The sequence below is a fragment of the Anser anser genome (genome assembly GCF_964211835.1).
Source record: "Anser anser genome assembly, chromosome: 6".
Classification (NCBI taxonomy): Eukaryota; Metazoa; Chordata; class Aves; order Anseriformes; family Anatidae; genus Anser; species Anser anser.
Genome location: NC_139726.1, coordinates 10,473,965 through 10,491,423, shown reverse-complemented (window position 1 = coordinate 10,491,423; position 17,459 = coordinate 10,473,965). Strand labels below are relative to the sequence as shown.

The 17,459-nt window shown below is 38.8% G+C and overlaps 1 protein-coding gene across 2 annotated transcripts in view; it reads right to left on the bottom strand.

Annotated features, from left to right (window-relative positions):
- Nucleotides 1-17,459, bottom strand: part of USP37 (ubiquitin specific peptidase 37) — a 35,449-nt gene that overhangs the window by 10,899 nt on the left and 7,091 nt on the right. Inside the window, exons 7-18 of one of the 2 annotated variants that reach the window (XM_083840544.1) lie at nucleotides 17,292-17,389; nucleotides 15,604-15,688; nucleotides 14,541-14,702; nucleotides 13,933-14,064; nucleotides 11,745-11,868; nucleotides 11,281-11,486; nucleotides 10,194-10,311; nucleotides 8,810-8,889; nucleotides 8,018-8,182; nucleotides 6,443-6,508; nucleotides 4,974-5,124; nucleotides 1,001-1,253 (exon numbers count right to left, since the gene is read on the bottom strand). In XM_083840544.1, the coding sequence (XP_083696670.1) occupies nucleotides 1,001-1,253; nucleotides 4,974-5,124; nucleotides 6,443-6,508; nucleotides 8,018-8,182; nucleotides 8,810-8,889; nucleotides 10,194-10,311; nucleotides 11,281-11,486; nucleotides 11,745-11,868; nucleotides 13,933-14,064; nucleotides 14,541-14,702; nucleotides 15,604-15,688; nucleotides 17,292-17,389 (1,640 nt within the window). The remainder of the gene's footprint in view (nucleotides 1-1,000; nucleotides 1,254-4,973; nucleotides 5,125-6,442; nucleotides 6,509-8,017; nucleotides 8,183-8,809; nucleotides 8,890-10,193; nucleotides 10,312-11,280; nucleotides 11,487-11,744; nucleotides 11,869-13,932; nucleotides 14,065-14,540; nucleotides 14,703-15,603; nucleotides 15,689-17,291; nucleotides 17,390-17,459) is intronic. The other variant, XM_083840545.1, reaches the window with a different exon arrangement.

The following is a 17,459-nucleotide window of genomic DNA, read 5'->3' as shown; positions in this document are numbered from 1 at the left end:
CAAAAGAAACCTGAAGAGACACATTTCTGTAGCCACGCTCCCACAGCTCTCTTTCACACAACCATAAGTAACAGCATATATGAAGGAGAGCTCAAGCAAGGCTGACCCACAGATCTGCTGTTCTTACACTCGGCCTTCCAACACGAAAGCTGTCAAGAGTCATCCAGTGAAATAAGTGTGGTTTTCTGTAATGTAGTAGGTTTCTTTTTTGTGTTTATAAATATTTAACCTCCTGTCTCTCATATGAGAAGGAAAGCATGTTGTTTCCCTGTTTTTCCAGACTATTGGAATTAAAAATCTGAGTGAAAGCACGTAGCATACAACAAATGATAAACACTTAAATTTCCTTCAGCCAATTAAGACACACAATTTCCCTATACCGAGATCAAACAGTCTCCTCATACTTAACTATGTATCTGGGTCAGAGGCCATGATTTGCATGCTGAGTCTCATGCTCACTACTCTCACATGAAAAAGTATTAGAAAAAAAACAGAGATGGAGTTAAATTCATTAATAAACAATGAAAAAATAACTACATTTTTGAAAGCATTCTAGACTTACGCACCCCAGACCTCATTCTTACACACCAGCAATCTGAACACTGCCACCACGCTGCTCAGGCTGCAGCAGCTACAGAAATGCAACCACCGTCTGATTATGGAGGATTAAGTTCCAGACACTGCCAAATCTTAGTAATTTAAATTGTCTGGTAAGACAATGAGTGGAAGCATGTGTTGATCAAGAGAGAAAACAACAGCAATGAACTCTGAAGACAACCTACCTTTATCACAGAGGTGACAGACATACAAGAAAATACATTTTTCCAGTTCAATGAATTAAAAGCTATATATATTGGGAAATTGTGAGAAAACTCTAAGTCAGGCAATTTCAGTAGTGCACTTGCACCCGGCTTCTGCCATCAAATGTTACTAACCCGCTGCTATCAGTAACTCGCTTTAGCTCACTATAGTCCAATTTAAGATGGTTACTTCACCTTACCTGATTCTAGTGCTGCTTTGGGTTTTTCCATCTCCATAGTTTCCAGGTTTTCTGGCAATTCCTGAATTTCATCATCTCCAAAACCAGTGTCTGGGCTGCTTGTGGGCTTATCCTCGTCATGGCTCAGAGACAGAGAAGCTTCCCTTTTGCTAATCTCTAAGACAGCTGCTAGCAGTTCATCTTCACTCATCCCATCAAAACCAGCATTACCCAGCTCAGGTTTATCAGCCTCCATTTTACTTCTTTTTGAACCCTAGAGATGAATGGAGTTATGATTAAATGCTTGAATGAACAGGTATATAACATCAGATTTACATTTCTGTGGAGAGTTTTTTTGTTGCTGTTGCTGATTAACCCCAGGGAGTGGGAGTTTGGCTCTGTCAACATTAAACAGATAGTTACGAGAGACTCAATGGAGACACAACCTTTGTAGCTACGTTCACTCCAAGGAACGATATTTAAATATAAACTACAACCAGTTTTTACAGGCCCTGTGGCTTAACACAGACAAGCCAACTCTTCCCGTCTCCTTCAATACGTGTGTTCCACCTTTGGGTTCTGATGAACCGTCAAGCCTCTGGCAAGTCGGTGCGAGAATACTGAGGCACAAGTAGCAAAATTTCACGTTTAACAACAAAGCAGGCTGAAACGGCAACTGAAGACCATAACTGAACTTGAATGCAAGGACGGAAGAATAGGAACTGAAATTGGGCTGGTACGAAGAGGAATTAATATTAGGTTTGGTGCCACGGACTTGCAAGAGGAAATTGTCGGGGTAGGGGACACAACACAGGCAAATAGAGTAAGAAAACAGTTAATCCAAAAGGTAGGGGCAGGGGGAAATTATTATTTCCTAAGGAGAACAGAATGGCTTTAAATTGGAAGAAAGGAAAAACACTAAAAACACTCTAGTCTTGGTCTGAGGTTTTCCTTTTTTTTTTTTTTTAAGTTATTTTCCTAAAACTGATGTTCATAAACTCCTAAACCATACTGACTTGTAACCAATATAGTCATTTCCATCATTTTCATATTAATTATCAGGAGTTAACCTCCATGCACACATATTTAAACAATTATACTACTTACCATATGTTTAGTTTTATTTTTTTTTCATTTCTATATTACATAATTTTTGTTGTTGTTATTTTTCTTTTCTATTAATGTTTGTATCCAGGTCTGAATGCAAACAGCATTTGGATGCTTCTCAGAACTTTGTTAAAATGAACAAAAACACATTTTTACTGCTAGTTTTTATTTACACACAAAAAGCTTTTGATAAGTAAGACCTTAAGTTTTATACAGCAAGCATTTTGCATTAAAACTGGCTTATCAAAAGATTAGTCAGTGAATTTCCCAATTCAATTGCTTGTTTCTAATCATCATCGTCTCCCAGAATGAGAACTGACAAATTCAGATCACTTTTTAAACAATAAATCCTCACGTTGATTCAGGCACTGAACAAGGAAAGCAGAGTACCTGCTTTTTAAGCTTTCTGATTTCGCTCTGCACCTGTAGACTACTACGATCTGAACTGGTTTAGCTCTTCACGTAAACTCCACTTCCAGGCACTCTGCCAACAACTACCACTAATTCAGCGGCCGGACTTTAAAGACTTGGCAGCAACCGTGCTTTATTTGAATACAACTTTTCTATTAGAAATTATTTGCATAGACTTTAAGTAGCTTAGGCTCTAGCACAGGCTGCTTTAAATAAGTGTATCAGAAAAGTACTTAACATCCTACTTCGCCTGCAGGGCAGCAGCAGTAACGCCGCTCTGAGGCCTAGGCCCAGGCCCCGGCCCTCCCGGGACGACATGGAGGACAAGGGGTCTGGTTAAAGAGAACAGATGGCTGGTCGTGCCCGTGGTCGAGGAAGGGCCAACGTGCACGGCCACAAAAAGTCAAGTCGCTTGTGTGGAATCATTATCACCACTGTCTCATTCCCACAGCAGGCTGGAAAGCCCATCGTTAATTTGCTATTCAAATTAATACACTTTATTCCCACATTTTTTGCACTCACGGGGCCCCTGTGATAGAGACTACCTATACTTCCTCACAAACAAAACTTGAGGGAGAATCACTTAGAATAGTTTGGAATGCTTTTTCTTTATAGAAGAAGGACTTCAAAGACAAGCCGGTGTAATTCCCCCACCCACAGATACCACAGCTGTGTCGTGCAAGACAGTGGTTGCCTGCCCTGCTCCCAAGACCTTCAGCAAAGGTTTGTTTCTACTTTCTCCCAAAGCAATCCAGTCCGTCACTTCATATCCTGCATATCAGGAAGTTTTCCCTAATATTTAGTCTAAAAATTTCTCCCTGTAATTTCACAGAATCATAGCATATCCAGAGTTGGAAGGGACCCATGAGGATCATCGAGTCCAGCTCCTTTCAGTCTATTGCTTCTTATTCTATCAACTATGGACACAGAAAACAACCAAAGTATTTCCATTTGCTTCTTTCCTGTCCTTGAAGATACACACCCTGTTTAGATTTCTCCTTAAACTAAGGAACCCAAGTTCACTTGCCTGTTCTTTCCCCGACAAATCTTCCTTTCCACATCTCTGACCACTCATATTTCTCTCCTCTGGCCCCTCTCCAATTAATCTCTAACTCTTTTGAAGTCTGGAGCCCAAAGCTGGATACAGCACTCCAGCTAGAGCTCAACGCTGAGAAAAAAATGAAGTGTTACTTCACACAACCTGCAGGCTATGCCTCTGTCTACACATTTGCCTTTTCAATCCGCCTGACACTGTGACCGACTGTCACCCTTTGCTCTGCTCCAGAGGCCCACGGCTTTCCCAGATGTTCCCATCCTGCATTTACAGTCAATTAGTCCTCCTAAGATTAGCACCTTTAGCCTGTTCCTACTGAACCACCCCTCCTATTTTTAGGGAATTTCTCAGATTTATCGAGATCATTCTAACTGTAGCTCTGAATTTCAACACACTTGCAGTCTTTACCAGCTCTGTGTCTTCTGGAAATTTAGAATTCATCATTTATTTCCTTATTTATTAAATACCAAATGGATCAGGATCCTCCCTTGGTTTGATTTTTCCCATCAGATCAGAAACTGTAGGTACCTACCTCTCCGCAAAGTGCTATTCAGCCAGCTTTACGCCTGTCCTTCTGTGTCATAATCAAGTACACATTTTTCTGCTTGCTTAAAATAATCCCATAAACACTGTCAAAAGCTTTCGAGAAGCTGAGATGCAGGACACTTGTTCTAAGCACTAGGCATGCAACCCTCTAATAGAATGAAGTAGTACTGCAAGATAATCCTCTAAGTTTCCAGCTTGCCCTTCTGTATCATCATTTTTCCTCAGACAATTCACCTACCTGCTAATACACTGTCCTGGTAGAGGCAAAAATATCTTAAAACATGAACACCAGTTACAATGAAGACCTCAAAGGCTATTTGAAGTTAACTGTGCTTTTACACCAAGGAGCTCAATCTCTACACACTTCTGTGTGTCTACCTCCAAGGACTAATAGCTTTAGTGTCCAAAAAGGTTTTAATAAAGCCGTACTCGAAAGGGGACACAAATCGGATGTGGAAGAAGTTTTCTCAATTGAGTATTTTGCTTAGGCCAATTTGTACTAGCTCTAATTTAATCAAGGGCTTTACTACATAATTTTATTATTGACAGCCCATTTTATTTCAGTCTGGAAACATCATTAATGACAGTTGCCCAAAGGACTGACAAAACTGCTAAGCAGCTGGTACACAGAACCCAACAAGTTAAATGCAGTTGCAACACAATTACCTCTGTTCCCAGTGGGAACCCAATGCAATTGCACAGAGAGGTCAATTAGCCGGCATAGGAAAACACTGCCTTCCAGCAACACATTGCTAATTAAGAGAAAAAAAAATATCTTGCACCAATTTTACTCGCAGTCTATGCCAAGAAAAGCACGAGCCAACCACGAGCACATATCGGATCTATGTAGACAAAAATGGTATTTCTTCCCCTTACCTTTTCTTGCTCTTCTTGCAGTTGTTGCTGATCTCTACTCGGTATGTTGCACAACCTTTGACTATGGGCAACAGAGCGTTTCAATGGCTCATCATCACTGTCCGAATCTACATAGAGTGCTGTAGGGCTCTTTGACTTGAAAGTGTATTTTCTGTGAATTAGAAATATGCCTATAAAACTTCATAGCATTATACAAATCTGTTTCACAGTAACCATTGAAGAACTGTTATGCCAAATGTTCAGACTGTTGGGCAGTACAATTTAGGGAACAAACAGCAACTGTTGAAAATGAAAATTTATTAATGTAGGAAGCAGGGTTTTCAGAAAAGGTATCTTTCACTAGTTTAATTGGCATACCTTCTTCAAGTCTGCAATAGCAGCTGACATCTTTAAAAGCAAGAACCACACACTTAATAGTTTACCTGCCAGTCTACCAAGTGTTACTTTTTTTCTTTCGCAGGATATTCATTTTAAGATGTAGCAGAGTTGAGCTCACAAAACAAGATTCTGCACTTTATTACCAAGCAACCCTGGAGAGGAATCATAGAATCATTTAGGTTGGAAAAGACCTCTAAGATCATCAAGTCCAACCGTTAACCTACTCTTCTGAGTCAAGCACGCAGTGACACGTAGAACTCAGCACAAATCATTTATTTGACTTCCAAAATTTATTAAGTTGGACACAGGACTTCCCACATCGTAACTAGGATATAAAGTTGCAAGTCTGCACAACTTTTTTTCCAGTTTTCCCATTTGCTCTTTCACTGGGATAAACTGTTTCTTTAGAGCAGAAGACAAGGGACTACAGTGAAGTTTGTGATATCTGGTCAATTAGGAAATCTGTTCTAAGTGTATTCCACAGTGCAAAACCACTCAGAGCAATATCACATTTTCCACAATGTCAAAAACTGTCCTTTCAAAATGGCCTATGAAAATAATGCCCCCTCATCTTTACAAATAAGCCTAAGGAACAAACCACCTGTGCCCAATACTCATCTTGTGGCTCCACATATAAAGTTGGAAAAAAGCTAGATTGCAGAATTAGAAACTACTTTGCTTCTTATATACATAGCTTGCAATGATGAATACAAGGCAGTTTAAGATACTTGGCACTGACAAATCATCTGTGTAAACTAAATCTCTCTCATTGAGCCTTCTGCATGAAAAAAAACCAACAAAAACAAAACCGTCTTTACTTGCTTACAAGCTCCCAAAGGTTCTCAAGAGAAATGCTAACAGGATTGTGTCAACTGGGCAAATTGTACCATTAATACTAATTTCATCTAACATGCAACATCAATAAAGCTCAGATATGAAAAAAAGAGTAGCCAAAACAATTTATTAAAAGAGAAAAATTAAACTAAAAAAGTAAGTAGAAAGAATAAAAAGAAGAATTATAAAATTCTAAAATGCCTTGAACACTATCCCATAAAATGCCAGGCCATGGGCATTTCAGAGCTATAACTCACCTACAAGGTGTGGAAGTGCTTATAGTACAGGAATTCACCATTTGGGAGGCTTTCAATGGACGGGAACTATTAAAAAAGCAAAGTATTTATTGCAGCAGTTACAGTCTTTAAAAAATAAGTGTTTACTCGTCTGCTGTGCATGCAAATCCATGTTCAAAGAAGCATGTAGAACAACATTATGTACTTGCTAATTGCTTATATTTAGAGTAGTATCTCCACGATGCCATAAATATACAACAGTTGTTCAAAACCATATGTAATCCTTTAAATTTGATTCACTTCTTAGTGATGCACCCTTAGGACAAGCTCATAAATTAAAGGCTTTGGGATCCCATGTCAAGACAACTCTTTTTTTTTTTTTTTAATTTTATTTTATTCCCACCATCACTAGAGTTCCTGCTCTCAAACCACAGTCTCCTGTTGCTCTCTGGATCAGCCGGTTTTCTGGCATGTCCCATGCCTCTATTTCTCCTTCCTTACCTAAATCCTTCTAAACAACCCTCCTGGTCTCCTTGATCCTTTCACAGGCTCCTCAAAGCCCATCGCTATCACACATCTACCAGATAGCTGCCAATGCAGAAGAAATCTTTTTCAATCTTCCCCCTCAAATCACGGCTGCTTCTCTCCATCTTACTCACCCTTTCACTTTCTGGTAAATCAGAATGGTTTCGATGACTAAAAAAAAAAAGTCACTGAAAAGCTACTTTAAATATATCTTAAGGTATGTCTGCATTGGTAAGCTGACGCTGTTCATTATGTTTAAGAGGTAAAGATTTTTATTGTTACAGCAAACTCTTGGAAAACTGCCACATAAATCTCAAACTCCAGTAAACATTCGGCACAAGAAACATGCTGGCCGTACCGCTGAGCATACACACCAGATGTATCCTATCTCACTACAGTTACCGTGGTTATGTCAGTAGGCAGGGGCCACAAGAGACCTAAGGGTATCTTTTTCTTATTCTGCCAGAAACTTCCTATGTGACAACTGGCCCAGTTTAATCTCTGCGTCTCGGGACAAGCAGCTGTACAGAAATAACTGTCACAGGGAAAAGGAGAGAGTATTTTCAGCCTGTGAAGCGTTCAAATACTATAGTGGCACAGTAAAGACAATGAAAAATGAATGACAGTACAAGATGTGCAAGTGGAAATTAGCAGAAAAAGAGATGATGCTGTTATCTCCTAAGCAGAGGTAAGCGTGCTGTGAACAAAAGGTAATCTAGATTTTGGTCTGGGAGGCATAAATTATAGGAATTACTGACAAAAGTTCTTCTAAAAAGGATAGAAATTTATTTTCAAAAACATTGAAGAATTCTATCTTACCAAATATTCCCTGGATTACATCCCACCAAGTCTTTGTACTGCTTCTATCGTGCTTCCTCGCCATGAGAACATGCCGTGTTCTCACGATCACATTACAAATTAGCACAGTGCACTAAAAATGCGAGATTAGGTATCTTCCACCTGAAACCAAATGATTTCCTAATCCAGACATCATCCAGAGAAGACCTGACAATTTCTACCTCACTGAATGCACTTAACAGGGCACAGGTCAATCACGAGCTGTACACTTACATTGCAGAATGGGCGCTCCACCCCAGTGTCAGCGGCAGCCTCGTGCTTTCTGTGCAGTGCGAAAGCAGGGTTAAGTATCTCGGAATAACCACTTGCTGCCCAACTTTGTGGTTGAGAGACAAGGCTACATTGAAGCTGTATCGTTTCAGATGGAGAATCAGGACCCTGAAAGAGGAGAAAGAAATACAAATGGCAAGGTTAATCTAAAGACAGAAAATGGAAAACAAACAAAAAAAAAAAAACCAAGAATAATCCCTACCACCAAACACTTCTACTCCAAGTCATGAACTAAACCCCAACATGAGGTCAGAAACTCCTGAGCATGCCATTAACTCTCAAAGTGTTTCCATTCTTCCTTGAAGCACTGTGCTTACTGAGAGAAAACGGGGATCAACGCAGGAAGAAGTGACCAAAGCAGAACCTTCTAATATAACTTCTGGTAGGAATGTCTCCAACTCAGTCTTGCCCACCAGGCCAACTGAGCACAGAATATCAAGCTTACAAAATATATTTACTGTTCTCACGCCTCCAAAATTCCAGTAAAAGCAGGAAGGGAAAACTCAGGTCTCCTTGTGCAGTGACAGGGAGGAAGAAGTGTTGCTGAGGGTGGTCAGCACACAGAAGCTTTTCAGAGGGAAACTGAAGAACAGCATGAAGAAACTAATGCCTGCACGTGCATCTTTCTCAAGTGCTGACCACCACACATGGTGTCCCATCCATTATTCCAGCTTTAATCTGAGGGGTTTTTGCAACACATTTCCAGGAAAGAAAGGAACAGATGTCAGCGGTTACCTGGGAAGCCTATTGAACTTGTGTGTGACAACAGCTGACTTCCCATTGCACTTCTCACAGGAATACTCAATTTCCTCTGCCTGTGTAAGAACAGAAAAATGACTAGTGGAAGAAAAGATGCATCAAATAGATCTCAACAGAAAGGACTTTGCTTTCAGCTGTCATAGAAGCTCTTCATGACAGCAGCCACACTAAAAATTATATTCACCTTCAACATGAGCTAACAAGAGGGCATCCAATAGGAGAACAGGTAATAATACCATTTGACAATATATCCACTGACACAGGAGGAATGGGGAGGAATATTTTTCCCACAAATCTATCGCACAGACCACTGAAATAGCCACAGTTGAGGCAAACTAGCCTTTAGAGAGAGAAGATAATCTTGCAAGGCTTGCTGTTTTCTCTAACATATACAGCTGGTTTTTTTTGTTTTTTTTTTTTTTCCCCCCAATCGCTTTTGGTTGATGATAATTTACCATCAAGCTCTCTCTCGTTTAAAACCTCAGCTTTGTTCCTGAAAAGCTATCCTCATCTAACCTTGTCAGAGATGTGCTGCAGCTGAGTAGATGAACAGACACGAAAAGGAGAACTATCACTGACGCTGATGTTACATGACTTAGCCATCAAACATTTTTACAGATGTTTTCTGTGCAAAGATGAATGAAGCAACAATAATCTTAATAATCTTTTTGGGTTTTGATTTTTTTGATTTGTTTGTTTTTTTAAATCATAAGCGTAAGACCTCCACTAGCTGTTAGAAAAATAAGCACATCAATTACTCAAACTGCCAAAAACACCATCGGTAAATGGGACTAGGAGAAAAAACACAGCCCTCCCTCCCTCAAGATACGATAAAACACAATGCAATCACATAGGTAAGGCTCATTTTCAGCTTTCAGAAACCTTGTCTTGCAAGTCTACTTACAAGATGAGCATGCATATATTAAAACAATAGTTTTGTTTGTTTTAATAGATCTGTGCAATGATATTCTTCCATGCCAATTTAGATCAGTGCACAAACTTTGAAGCATCCCAGCCCAGAAGAGGAAGCAGCAATTTCTGAGTGATTACTTCAATCTGACAATCTCCCTTCTTTTGTTTGTTTTCATTTGTGCCTCAACACTTCCAACACGTAACGGGGAAATTCACTTATTTCACAGCAACGTTATAAAAATTAGTTAAGTTCTGCACAGCATTTTACCATAAGAACTCCTGTATAATCTTAATGCCCCAACCTCAAAAGAGCGCAAAATTATTTATTTCATGTATCTTCAATCACTGTCATAGAAACTAATAATCAGCTATGCAATCAAAATTTCCATATGGTACAGAATCTGCACATACACCACAGTGAATTTTAAAAAATATATGAACTATGTACCCGAAAAAAGAGGTCAAGGGAATCCTGGATTGATCGAGATGGAAGCAATTTCTTCCTTCGAGGAAGGTCAATGGAGAGGTCATTAAACTGTTCTCGTTTGGTGACTGTTTCACCACACCTAAAAAAGAAACATGCTCATGTAAGTGATGAAAAATAAACTTGAAATTAATGACAACGTACATATTTTTAGGCTAAAGTAACTTCCCAGTAAACATATGCATCTCTCTCAACCTATTTTTACCCATATTAAAATGAAAGTGTTTGATGCTTATGACAAAGCTGAGTTTTGGGATTTCACTTTGATGTTTTAGAAACTGAAACTTCTGTGTAGGAGAAAGAACAAAAAAACTTGGTCTGTGAAAACTGCTTTGGAGAGCCCAAGTGATCAAGTATACAACAAACCAAAGTGACTGCCATGTAGCTGAACAGGCAGTCTCCCTTCAACTTTCTTAGGAGAAAAAGAGTCAGCCCAGCAACAGAAGAATGGAAAGCCCCAAAATACTTTGTAACTCTTTCAAAACAAAATAGTAGAATCTATGTGTGTAGAACAAGACCCTATTTATTTATTTATTTTTAAAGATCCTATAGTCATTTGTCTTCAGTAATTATTATCTGCATGTAATTTACTTTTACTTATTTTAGGGAAAATTTTCACAAACAACAAATGGCAAGAGATACTGGTTTATAACGGCAATAACCTACAGAGACCAAAGAAGACACCATTGCTTGGAAGCCTTTAGAAAGAACAAGAAAAATACAGCTTCCCATTTTCTAGGAGGAGACATTGCCTGGCCGGAACCCTCTTTTCCCTATTCTCATACAAGCTGTAGACAAAAAAGAAAAGCACAGCAGCTTTCCAATGGATATGTAACGAAGCGCTAAATGGTAACAGATTATTTAAAGAAGGACTGAAAGAGCAGACAGCATGGTGTGAATTTTACGTTATTTCTAGACTGCAGAATATTTTCTAAATATCTAGCTTTGGAAAAAAACATACTACTACTTAGTCTGCAGATGAAATCACAGAAAATGCAAACTCTTCCCAATCATTTAAATAAGTATGAGAAAGGTTCTGAAGCGTACTTACATTTTACATATGATAGAATGCTGAACCTCAAACTCTAAGTTACTGATAACCGGACAAGTATAAACTTTGGTGGCTGAGAGGTCATCAGAAGCCCGTCCAGGTGAGTTGTCATCATTAGGGACTGGCTCGCTCTTCCAAGTTTTGTTTAATTTTTCCATGTCCTCCTTCAGCTGGTCCAGACACTGGCTCAAGAACTCATGTGCGTCCTAGAAACAGGGTTCAACAAATTCAACGAATTATTTTCTACGACTCCATTCAGTACCTCTCACACATGCAGATGAGAGAAGTTACATTTCTATCTACTGCATTCAGCAACACTAAGACAGTTCTGCTTTAACAAACAGCAGGCAAAGGTTGTCATTCAATCAAAAGCTCAAGTCACTGTCAAACAGAGATGAAGCCTGACAATGCAGTCCAAACAATGAACAACATACGCAATTGTTTCGAGATGCTACGATACTTACATTCTGCATATACCCAGAAAATCTCTCTGCAGTAGCTGAAATGGCACTTTTCACCTTCTTGAGCAGCTCTTTCTTAACCTCAGGGCTGCAGACATCCTTTTTAGCGAGCAGATGGGCAAAACGCCTGCAGAAGTCAATGCGATGAAACATTGATTGATTGTCCACGACTTCAGAGAAATGCAATAAAACTCATGATATCTGATTTTAAAAGTTCCTAAAAGCTTTTACCCTGTGATAAGCGGTGCAGGGATTTTGTATGAAAATATTTCAGAAAATGGAAAATAGCCTTTTACATTTCAAGTATTTTGAATTCTAACTTGAGATCACCATTGGCACAGGACCCAAAAAAACAAAAGAATTCCAGAATTTTCTAAGGTAAAGAGAAGAGCCTTATCAAGTTCTACAAACTTACTTCTGCAATATCTTTTACAATGCGATAAAAAGCAATGCTTTTTGAAAACTGAAATACTGATAGGAGATATTAAATCACGTGGCACCAAATAAGCAACACATAAATCATTAAATTCAAGTTTTATGGGCAAAGATTTTGTGTGTTTGTTTAAAAGATTTCCACTCTAGTCAGCTTAAAGCCATATGTCTTTTGGTAGTGAAACATTATAACAGGGTAGAACAAAAGCTGTAAAAAAAGAGCCATGAGGAGTTCCTTGATTCAAGCTACACAGTTTAACTGAAAACCATGTTAAAAAGCACTGTTGAAATTGACTTTACCTGCCTCTCAGTTAGTGCAATTTAGCTATCTTTTTTAACTTCTTTGCGGTTTCACAGAAATACACACTGGTACATTCCATATACAACAGTTTATGTCGTAGTACATACACTGGAAGATGATGGGAAGATGTTCCATGGTGTTCCACGACAAACCAAAAAACAAGACAGAAAGACAGACCTGTGCAATGCCCTCCCACTCCAAACCAACACCTAATACTCAGTTACCAAAAGTATCTGATCTGTTCCTTGAAGCTCAACAAGTTTCTACTGTTTTGCTGAGCTACAGGAAAATTCTGTGCTCTTCTGAGCCTCTACAACTGCTAAGGGAAGCGTGTTAGGGAATAGCTTTTTCACCACAAAACAGTCGACAGGGAGTTCAGGTAACATTTACCGTGTTAGACTAAGTGCCCATACCCAAACTAGCAGACACCAAACTAGATACTACCAACTCTGACCGGTTGTACTTCAGCCAGGATCACACATGGCCTTCCATCAGATGTACTCCAGCACTAGCTCTACCCTGTATATACCTCTAGGTATATGAGGCACAAGCTTCAAGTGTTTTTTACAAAATTTAGGAAAAGGACATTTCAAAAAGGCACATGGAACAGCCTCCGATTCCAAGCAGAGGGGGAAGAGTTCGAGAAGATAACAGCAAAAATAGAAACGACCCCAAACAATATAAAGGACGATGAAATGGAAACAGGAATGGTTCTGGCATCCTCAATCTTTTTTGTTTAGTGAAGGAAAAGAAAAGGAGATACACAAAAGCACATATAATAAAAATCCTGAATGGCAGAGAGCACAGTGCATATGCAAATGGCAGTCTGTCTTTTTGATAGACATACAACAGAATCTGAATGGCAAATGAATTCAAAATTTCAAAAAGAGTGCTTTACATATTTCAGAAACCTTTGGAGTTTCTTGACATGAGGTTTGTCTGAACCGAGAGTTCATCTGAATTTAGAAAAAAATCAAATTTGCACAACACATACACTCTCCACAGCTACTAGACAAAGCAGATTTTCCAAAAAAAGACATAAACCCTCACGTAGCAAGTATAGTTAGTGATCAGCTTAAACACTAGCTGATAATGTTTCAAGAAGTTATTCTGCATCAACTACGAAGTTTTTTGCACTTCTAAAGCATTTTACTCTACCACTAGAAATACAGCAGAACACATGAAGGACTACTCTACATCGCAAATCCTAAAAGCCTACTTCCTATTTCTAAAGTAAAGCTCCAGAATACAGAGGTGTCTAGGATTTATTTTTCTAAGAGCAAAAAAAAAAATGGATTGACAATCTCCTACATTTTATCCAGAGTTTAAGGAAAGCACAATCAGCTCACACATCTACGTACACATGCACATTACCCTCTACAAAGGAGCTTCAGTATTGGGAATGCTAGCTTCTCAGTAACAAAAGAGAAAATACCCTTTCCAGAAAGTGAATTTTACCTGATCAGTGCATTGAGTGGAATTTTTTTCCACGGGATACCCTGCTTGAGCAAATCATTAGCAAAAGACTGGATTGAAAACAAGGACTGTAAAATGGCATTCATATAGCAGGTGTTTCCTAAGTTTGAAAACCTGAAAAACAGAAAATTAAACATGGCATGTATGTAAATGTGTAAACGTGCCAGTGTTAAACACGGCACTGCTATCATGTAGGACATTCATCACCCCAGACACTCCCCAAGCAGTTTTAATTGGAGCTGTCCTTCTGCCGTTCAGACTAAATTGAAAACTCATAGGAGGCAGCAACTGTCAGGAAAGCATCCATGAGTCCCTACAATCAAAATATTAAAACGTGTGTGTATATACCCAAGATATAAAAATGAACCATGGAAGCATATGAAAGGAATGTCAATTAACTGAAATTATCATATATCTAAAATTTTGAGGAAGTCAATTTAAGAATACATATTTTCCAAACTAGGAAATGTGCTCCCTGTCTCAGTGTTCATAGATTTCAGGATTTTTTTTTCCCATGAAACAATTATAACAAGAATACGCATGTTCTGATGATAAAAGCATGCATGACAGATAAAGAAAATTAAACTTACCCTTGTAATTGTTGTTGAGGATGGGTGGAAAGGGGCACTCGGGGTTTGTTCCACCCTGTGTAATCTTGATTAGATCTCATCTTTTTAACAGAAAGAGGAGCAGGCTGAGAAAGAAATCCCAGGCTCCTTTTGGATGAAGGAGTCTGGCTGGATACACCAGACCTATAAGCATTAAAGAATAAGAAGTGTAAGATTTCTGATGCTCTGCCTTAAATAGCAATAGTTCATGACACTGAAACCGTATCACTACAGATGACAAGGACTGCTAAAATCACACGAGAGAAGTGGCATGTATCATAAAGCCGAAGTGGTATGAAAAGGCAAACTTCTGTCTAGAACACTTAAAATACTTTCTTTGGTTAGATTTCTTTACATCTACAGGTGTATAACCAGGTCTTTTGTTTTTACGACATTCTGCCAATTCTCCATGCTGTGTGAAGGAGAGGAAGAATGACAGTGTAGCATGAGATCCTAAGTCATAAGATATGCTTAAAATTCACATCTAGGCTAAAGTCTTCATTTTCAGCCTCATGGTCTTGTAACCTAATCACTCTGGCCCTCAGCCCCTCACGTGTAAAGAGTGGATAATGCTGCTTTTCTTCCTTGATCTTGGATCTTACCTGCCTAGGGCAGAGGCTGACAGTCTGATTACACAGCATCTACCACAGAAGAATCCCAGCCTCAGAGGGATTCAGTATTACTAAAATACTGTTAAAATAGTTTCATGCCATTTATCTACTCGGGAGATAAGAAGCAAAGATTCAGTCTCAAGTTCCAGAGCCTGTATGTCATTTGAACCAACTAGAGTTTAGCTATCATCTACATCAGTCATTCACAATGACTATAATCAACTCGAATGAATTTAGAAAATCCATCTACTGCAAGCAGTACTGGAGTTTGTAGGTGTCAGAGCAATTGTAGCTGCACTGAATGCTTGGATTTTAAGCTACAACATTTTATGCATAAAAGCCTTACAGCGTGTGATGAATGCACAGGAAACTGAAGAACCTAATTCCTGGGAAAGGACTGTCATTTACAGTTCACACCAGTGAATCAGTCCTACCTGTCCAGGGTGGAACTGCCAGTAGAGTACTCTTTTGGCGAGGACCTACTACCGTAAAAGGACGATGACTGCAGTGGTAAAACGCCTTAAAAAACAAAAACAGAGAGGTAGGTCACTTTGTTCCAGGTAACTCAGCTATTTATGCAATACACAAATGGTTTAAAAGCATTTAATAAAAAGGTTTCTAAATCTTCAAATACTATCTTCAAGATTTGTTTGAGATAGTACAAATGCACCTACTTAGAAGTACTAATGCAAATATTAATAATATGTACGTAAAGACACCCTGGAGTTTAAATTGAGTTTAACACCATAATCCCTATCATACCCAATTGTAACATATAACACTTTAAAATAATTAACTATCATCAGTTACTAACTTTTAAAAGGCCTTAACTATTTGAAAGATAACAATTACCACCTTTTGTTCAAATATAGAAGATACGCAAAACAGAAACCTCACTAATAATTCCCTATACAGTTCTCTCAAAATTCAAAGTAAATATGCAGAATTGAAAACAGCTTCTCTTCCCACTTCAAAAGCCACAGTAAATTATTATACACTTGGTGCAAGATACGATTGTTTCATCGTTCTTAAAATCATCGTGTCAGATTCTGAGATTCTAATGCCTCGGATAGTACTGCATAAAAAACATGCTCTCAAGAGTCAAAAAAAAAAAAACAAACATATATTGAGGTGAATCACAGCATATTTTAGGTTGGATAATAAATGAACATTTACTTCTACCTAAGCTTGGAATGGTTGAAGCTGTGCAACGTTCAAAAATGCAGCCATATAAAGGAAAGGAGGTTCTCAATACCACTACTTGAACTTGCAGGTATACACTGACAGAGCCTGACTTTGACTTTAAAGAGCAAACCAAATTTTCATTCAGAGATAAACATTGACACTATTTGCTCCTCCTCTAGCAATATATTTGTGCCATCAGAGCTGCAGTAAAAAGAAAAAAAAAAAAATGCATTCAGCAATGTTCTCCATGAAAGCAAAACCTTCAATACATTCCTCTTTATGGGGAAAGAGACTCAGTACTAAGAAGTAAAATCAAAGAGCTGTGATCATTACCAGCTTATGTACATTCTGTCCATATTACTATATTGCCTATAAGCCCTTGTCACACATCAGCATCCAACTGAATTCTGGTACAAACAGAAGAAAAATCCTGGCCCTATAGAGATCCCCCTCTAAATTCTGGGGAAGAGGTAGGGAGGTAAAAGCAAACAGTATGCATTTTCAGTACAAAAAAAAATCCTACAATTTGTGTGGGCATTAATAGCAAGGAAGAGCTTTAAAGACAAACAAGAAAGAGAGTGAGAGGAGAGAGAGTGAGAGGAATCATTAGATAGATGTTCATAGGAATCCCCTCCCAAGAGGAAGGGCGACTTGGAAGAAAGCGTGAGGCTGCTTGTTGATAAGCAAACACACTAGCTGGCCTCGGCAGCCAAGTACAGGGTTCAGGGTCACGCTAATCAACAGTGACAGATAAGCCAGGATAGGCTTTGAAAACAAAGGCAAGATGTTAGCATCTCAGATATGGCTCTGTAGGAAGCAAGAAAGTTAGTGGCACAAGAACAGCAGATTAGGAAAACAACGTCTGCAGCAACTTTCTGAGCTACTAGCAACAGAGGAAAAAATAGTTATCCTCCGGCTTTACTTTTATTTTTTTTACCTGATGTCCTATTTTCCTCTGCTTGCTTCAGATTCAACTGTTTCTCTCTGCTACTGTTTAAGTACTTCCATGCTGGATCACTCAAGGCTTTATTATTCCTGCAGATATACAAGAGTCAAAGTCAGAACTCAGAGAAAATGCAGGATACTCCTGGCTGACAATTTACAA